Source organism: Muntiacus reevesi, chromosome X, assembly GCF_963930625.1.
Source record: "Muntiacus reevesi chromosome X, mMunRee1.1, whole genome shotgun sequence".
NCBI lineage: Eukaryota > Metazoa > Chordata > Mammalia > Artiodactyla > Cervidae > Muntiacus > Muntiacus reevesi.
This window is the reverse complement of record NC_089271.1, coordinates 117,331,049-117,338,738: the sequence shown is the minus strand read 5'-3', so window position 1 is coordinate 117,338,738 and position 7,690 is coordinate 117,331,049. Positions and strand designations below refer to the sequence as shown.

Here is a 7,690-nt window from a genome sequence, read left to right as displayed (position 1 = left end):
AGCCTATGGAGAGGCTCACAGAGAGGAAGTGAGATCTCCTGCCATCAGCCCCTTGAGTGAGCTTGGAAGTGGAATCTCCAACCCCAGTTGCATCTTGAAATGACAATTTGATGGCATCTCTTCAGAGATCTTGAGTCAGAGGCACTTGGCTACATTGTGCCCAGGTTCTTGATCCACATAAACCATGAGAGGATAACTAGTTGTTGTTCCGGGGTAATTTTTTTTGTTTTTTGGCTGCACCAAATGGCCTGTGGGATCTTAGTTCCCCGACCAGGGATTGAGCCCCCTGGGTCACCAGGAAAGTCCTGTTTTGGGGTAATTTGTTATTCAGCAAGGGCTTCCCAAGTGGCGCTAGTGGTAAAGAACCCATCTACCAATGCAGGAGACATAGGAGACACGACTTTGATCCCTGGGTCAGGAAGATCCCCTGGAGGAGGAAATGGCAACTCACTCCAGTATTCTTGTCTGAAGAATCCCATGGGCAGAGGAGTCTGGTGGTCTTCAGTCTGTAGAGTCGAAAAGAGTCGGACACGACTGAAGCAACTTGGCATGCACGCACGTTGTTCAGCAATAGGTAACTAATACAGAAAGTTTTATAATTGTATAATCAGTGTATAAGTTTGTAAGCTGAAATCTGATCATGATTTGATCAGATTTGTTTTCTGAAAAAGTTGTAGAAAGTCACAAGACTGAAAGCCCTCTCCTTATGTCTCTCTCTGTCTCTGTCTCTCTCCCTGTCCTCTCTTTCTCTCTTTTATGGGAATAAACAACTATAATTACACTTTAAGCAATATATCATAAAGATCAACCATAGGGATTGCAATGCTAATTCGATTTAAAGAAAACAGAGAGAAAGAATTAAAAGATGTTACTTCATAAATTAGCCTTTCTTTAAACATTTGATCTTTGATGATGTATTTCTTTTTTTTTGGACAGTGTATTTCTTATAAACATGGTGTGTGCGCGCCTCTGTGTGTGTGTGTGTGAACATGCTGTGTTTAGTTTAATGCTTGGTCAGTCTTTCATTCTTGATGGAGGAATGGAGGGATGGGAGTATTGATATGCAGCTCCAAAATGGCCTATTAGTTAAAATTAGGGATAAAAGACTCTTTGCCCTTGACATTTATATATACTTTATACTGTTTTTTAAAAGTCTGGTTTGCTGTTTTATAATTAGTATTATAACACCCTGTTTTCAGGGTATAGGGATTAAAATTTAAGTGTTACTTTGACTCTCCTTCTATCAGTGAAATATTTTAAAATATTTGACAAGCAATTATCATAACACATGGTTTCAAACATTTTTGGCTTCCCCAGAGAGTGAACAGAATGTGAAAATGCTCATTTCTTTTGAGGGCAATAAAGCATTTCTTATTATTATTATAAATATGATTAAAACTATGTGGTAGATTTTTATAAAATCATGTCACTTTAAAAGTGAAATGGACATTACCACAATAAAGGAAGAAAATACCCTTTTAGAGTGGCATGTCAAAAGGTAAATAAATTAGCCAACTCAAAATGTGGTTTTTTCTTAAAGCATTTTTGTCTTCCCATCTTTTGAATGGTTTCTATGCTTATGAACTTCCAGGCCCTTTCTCGGTAACAGTCACCAAACAGCTTTGAGCACCTACTGAATACCTTCACCAAGTACTACATAAGAGAAAAGCAACACAAACAAGCAAATAAATAGGACAGGGTCTCCCATGCTCAAGAAGCCCATGATCAAGCAGAAAAGATCAAACATGGAACTGAAATGGTTGAAGTTTGCTTTTACTGAGTAATGACATGTGTGAGTCAACAAGTGCAGATTACTCTTGAATTCTGAAAAAAATTACACCTAATTATACAGAGATTTTTACCCAGGTAAAATATGATTCTTGATACAATATTGCTTTGCATCTTTGTTCTTGCTATTTCCTTTGCCTAGAATACCTTTGCCCTCCATCTTCACCTGATGAAATCCTCTCTCTCACTTAAGGCCTAGTTCAAATGCCCCCGATTCCATGAGGCCTAGGCTTATTCCATCTTGACTTATCTGTTGCACTGGAAAAACTAACTCACCCAGGTCTCTGGTCTAGAATCCCATGAGTCACACTTCTTTCATCTCTTGATCACTTCTCTTTGGTATCCTTTGTTGTCTCTATCTCTTTTTTGCAACTGTGCCTTGAAGATTGAATGTTAGGGAGTTTTCATTCTCTGATCCTAATCGCCTAGATTCATGTCATCTTCCCAAGGCTTTATCTCCCAGTAATTACCTCTTATACCCTTTTCTTGAGCTCTAGTTCAAGGAAGCTCAATTTCTTGAACTAATTCCTGAACATGTTCCCTTGGATATCACTATCACATCCAACTCAACTTGTCCAACCTGGACTCATCTTCACCCCTATCCTCTACCCTCATTCCAGTTTTCTTACTTAAAGCCAGAACTGACCATGTCTTCTGAGCTTCCAGGGCTCTAAGTGATGACATCTTCTTTGATTCAGTCTCTTCTTTTTCACCTATATCCTGTTAGACCTTAGCTCCAATCTCATGGCCTCCATGAAGCCTGTCTTTTCTGCTCCAGGGTCTGGAGTCTGTCACACTCCAAATTTGCCTGCCCAGCTCAATTTCTCTCTTGATCAGGAATGGGGCTTCTATAGACATTTAACTGTTTCATAGGCTAAAATGAATGAAGTCTTATTGTTCTTCACTTGAAATCATTCTCATTTTCATCTCTTCCTACACTTCTACATCTTCTCCTGTTTGTTCTTCTCATGTCCTGTCACCTAACTTACAGCCCTAACCCACTACGTGTCTTCCCATTAACAGTGCACTTAATTGCCCTGTGCCAGTTCTTAGGCTCATAAAGGATGCCCCTTGTCCTACTTTCTGCTTAGCCAACTCCTCCTTATCTTCTAAGAGTGAGATCACTGCCGGTCTCAACCAGGAAATCTTCCTGGATCTTTCAACCCAACTGGAAGCTTCTCCTCTCTGGGAGGGAGTGTTAAGTGTAGGGGAGGAAAATGCATTTCGGAGCTAGTCCAACCTGGGTTTGAATCCCAGTGATATTACATATTAACTGTCTAGCCTCAATTTCTCTGAGACTCAGGTTCCTCATCTAGAAAACAGAGAAAATAATTTTTATCTTGCAGAGCAGTTGGGAGGATTAGATAAGGTCATGTGTATAATGTATCAGGCATATGGTAACAACTGTTATTAGCGAGTAGGTCTTGAGTGTCCTCCAAGGCTGATACGTTGCACAGCCCCAGGGGGTGTCTCCACGAATATTGCCCCTTGAGGTTGTCAAGTGCACAACTTGCACATGTAGTCCAGGTGTACTATATCTAGTACTGACAGTTTGCTATGTTATTTATAGGTGTTTTAGTGTTTAATAATCCATAAGCTTCTGAAGAAAGGTTGGGGAAGGGCAGTCCTCTTTCTCTTGTACACAGCCTTGTTTATTGCTACTTTTCTACCCCATTTCTCACCGCTGTCAACTGCCCTCCACTCCAATTGCATTGGATTAAACTAATTGTAGTTTCTCTGATGGCCACATCCCTGATCCTCAGGCCTCTGAACAGGCCCATTCTCTGGGCTAGAATAGTTTCTAGCTCCTTAGGCTTGTTTACTTGTCTTCTCCTGATTTGACTGTGTTAGTCTTGTTCACCAATGCATGCTCATCATCTAACATAATACCCAGAACATAGGATGAGGGTGCTGTTCGTTGAATGAACACTTTGTTTTCAGGGATTGTTGCCTAGTTTTTCTCAAGAAGGGGCAGGAGATTTTTAAGTGAACAGCTGTGTTTCTTCAATGGCCATGATTGCAATATACTGGGTATTTGTCCCCCCTCCCTAATTTGTATGTTGAAATCCTAACCCCCAATGTAATAGTACTAGGAGGTGGGGCCCTTGGAAGGTAATTAGGTCATGAGAATTGAGTCTTCATGAATGGGATTAGTGCACTTATAAAAGAGACCCAGAGAACTCACTGTTGAATAAACTGATGTACCTTCCCTTTGCAAGTCTTTGAGAACAGTAATGGATAGCCAGGCTTGGCTGAAAAATTTCTGATCACATAAGTTGGGCAACTTTTCAGAGTACTATTGGTCTGTGACTGAGTATAAGATCTACCCCTTGGCCTCAGGAATTTACCTTCTAGTTGGTGGGATGTGAGTTGAGTGATTCCTAGAACCACTGGTAGTTTATAAATCACTAGTGTGAATTCTGCCTTTCATGGACAAAAAGTGATACAGAAAAGTGATAGATCAAACTAAGAAGGTATGTGGCTAAGTGCTAAGTTGGGTGGTGTAGAGTTTCAGGGACATTCGTAGACAGATGGAGGGATTCATTGGGGGCCCTTAAAGGAGAGAGAAGTCATCTTAGAGAAAGGACCAGGCACTCATATTTGTAAAGCACTTAGATGAGTGTCTGGTGCATAGTAAAAGCTTTGTATGTGTTTATGAAATAAAAATGCCCAACTGATATTTCTATGCCAGCAGGATTTTATTTTTTCCCTAAGAATACACAAAAAACTTAAAAAGCTCATTCATGAAATCACCATGAGTTGTTCTTTCTCAAAAGCACACATGGGAGGGTCATAAGAGCTTCTATTTGTCTGCTTGGTGACGTGGGCCTCGGCTCTGCCCTCTTTCATTGTAGACACAACGCAGACAATAGCAGTTGGGCCTTTGGCTGGACTGTGACAAGGTGAACACTTCATAGCATGTCTCACCATTTCGGGTCGTGATCCCTCCATTGGGGGCCAAGTTCCTGGAACAGGCCATTGTGAGCCATGGGGAACATATTGGGGCAGTGCATGACACTGGAATCACATACTTAGATGAGGTACGCTTGGAAGTGTAGTATATCTCGGTGCTGTAGAGAACCGTGTCCTGGGAGATAGCCTTGGCCCTGATACCACATTCTGTCACACGGTAGGTGAATTGGTAGGCATATGGCTGAACATGGTTGGCAGGGCAACCCAGGCCCAAGTGTAGCTCATGGAAGTGCACATATACGTCGTTGTTCAACATGAAGGGGTGTACCGTGACCATGAACCAGTCTGTGGAGCACAGTACAGTCATTGGATTTTGTCCGGAACAGGCTGAAAACACAGAGGTGAGGATGATCAGCCCTCTTATCAGCTCGAAAACTTTCATTCTGGTAGCTTATCAGGTAACGACTCTCAGGAAACAGGAAGCTATCCCGTGAGGAGTTCTAGAGCACACAAAAACACAAAAGGTAAATCATTTTATTTCTTATGGTAAGTTCAAACATGACCATTTAGCTTCTCTTTGTACAGTTATAAAGGCTTGACCATCAGTGGGCTGAAATCATGGATGATGTATTTCTAAAGTGTATTCCACTGCCCATCCTAGGCATTTAGACTGTTCTCTCTCAGCATTTAAGTTCAAAAGCAGAGTGTAGTATCTGCCTCTCTAAAAATGCCCTAATATAAAATTATTTAAACCTTTTTCACATACACCCAAGAAAAATTGTTTAAATAATATAATAAATCATGGCTTTGTGAAAAAAAATAAATAAAATAAACAAAAGGCCAGGGACTTCCTTGGTGGTCCAGTGGTTAAGATTCCTTGCATCCACTGCAGGGGACATGGGTTCGATTCCTGGTCCAGGAACTAAGATTCTGTATGCCATGCAGTGCAGCCAAAAAAAAAAAAAAGAGGCCATTCTTAAAGCATTGGAAAAAAAATTGAAGAGAGTAGAACTTAAATGTTCTCACTGAAAAGAAAAAAAGCTAAACATGTGAGGTGAGGGATGTGTTTAATTAACTCAATAGGGGAAATTCTTTCACAATGTAAATGTATGTCAGATCAACATGTTGTACACTTTAAATCTCTTCCAATTTTATTTGTCTATTATACCTCAATAAAACTTAAAAAAAATAAGAAACAAAGGAAAATATCGTTGTGAGAGGGAACTGAATTTTTATTTCATTGTTGGAACTCATGGGTTTCTAGATAACTATAATAATTTCTTTAAATGACTTTACCATGTTGTTTTGGTATAAAACACAACTCCCTCACATATACAATGAAAGTCTACACTGATTAGGAGTAGCATTCCTTTGTGTGCAACCCCAACAAAAAAGAAAACAAAACTGTTTTCATGCCAAACATTAAATAAGGTGACAGAAAATAACAGTTTAATTCAAGCTGACAGCACTTTCCTCCTGAAGGCCCCAATGTCCTCCCCTATACCATACTAATGAACTCTTCTCTATTGCCGTCTTTTGGTTAGCAACAAATTTAATGAAATGAAAACCCAGCAAGAAATTGTGGTTTATTTCCAACAAACAAGTGGCTCACTTAAAGTGATCAAATGAATGCTTTAAAAGTGCCAGTAGTAGCATCATAGGCCATTAAAACCAACAGATTCCCTAATATATTCCTCAGGGCACCTTGTAAAATAGTGAAATTGCAGAAATAAAAACATAATGGTTTTATTTTGACATTTCCCCATCCATATTACACATGAAAACTACACAAAAGTCCCATTTTGAAGAAAGCAAGTCATGGGTTTTCACTTTACACATTGATTGTCAAGGCATCTCTTAAGGTGTTCTTTGTGGCCATGGCTTGCACCTCATGGAGTCATATGCTTTGCTTGACATTCTTTTATTTTCACTGGTCTTTTAAATTTATTTTCTTTTTCAATAGGAAGCTTTCTAGCCATTTCCCAGTCCTATTGCTTTTACCTCCTAAAGAGTGACAGGCAGAGTAATAAAAAGGAGTCATGCTAAGAACAAGTGTCTAAAGCCCTGCTTTAGAAGGGGTACACATGAAGAAAGAAGGAAGGAACAGGAATATCATCACATATTGTTCAACTCAGCTTTCATTTTAAAAGTGAAAATAGAATAAATTAAATAGAAAAGTGCCTAAAATTTCAAAGGAAATGTCTATGCAGGGTTTTACTTTTGTTCCTTGATGAGTTAAGTAATCCTTGAGTAAATGAACTCATTTGATCTCTTGAGTGTCTACTATGTGCCCAGCACTGTGCTAAATAAAAAGCATCCTAAGACAGTTCTTTCTTCCCCTCTTTCTCAGTTGCAAAAATGCAGCTCTTTATCTTCCTTTGATACTGATGAATTTGCTGTTTTCTTTAATGGCAGAGGAGCCCACTAGCCAGCTGCTGTGGCCTGGATGAAAAATTTTGTTTTCATGTCAGCACTTGATCTGGTTGGTGCCGCTGTCTTTCCCTCCCTTGTTACTGACTCCTTATTCTCTTGAGGATATTGAGGTGTAAAGAGAAGCCTGAGAGATTTCCCTGGCTCCTTCCTTTCCTCTTTGTTCTGAAATGTCTCTCTTAAGACTATTTTTTGGTTTGTTTTTCACAAAGCAAAAAAAGAAAGAAAAAAAGAAAAAACCAACTAAAAACAACAGCAGCAACAAACCGAACACTCAACCTTCTTACCCCTCCAACAAACCAACCAAACAAAATAAAGTGATGATGACCACAGCAACAACAAAACCAAGTCAATTCTGATGCCAGCTGCTCCTGGATAATGACTCAACAGCTAAATAAACAAGCTACTTGCTCCAGAATGATGTGTATTTGCTGAGGTTGCTTCTGGAAGCTGAGGTCATCACTCCATCACTGCTGCACTATTGTCTGGGTCTCAGGAAGATCACCTTGTCCTGAGCTCGCTTTAGGAGTGTCCTTCTCTCTTTCTCTCTCCCCCTCTT

At 39.8% G+C, this 7,690-nt stretch overlaps 1 protein-coding gene across 1 annotated transcript in view; it reads right to left on the bottom strand.

Annotated features, from left to right (window-relative positions):
• Nucleotides 1-4,591: 4,591 nt before the first annotated feature.
• The window catches only part of PLAC1 (placenta enriched 1), a 78,242-nt gene continuing 75,143 nt past the window's right edge, over nucleotides 4,592-7,690 (bottom strand). Inside the window, exon 3 of the mRNA XM_065916863.1 lies at nucleotides 4,592-5,201. Within this exon, the coding sequence (XP_065772935.1) occupies nucleotides 4,592-5,143 (552 nt within the window). The 5' untranslated portion in view covers nucleotides 5,144-5,201. The remainder of the gene's footprint in view (nucleotides 5,202-7,690) is intronic.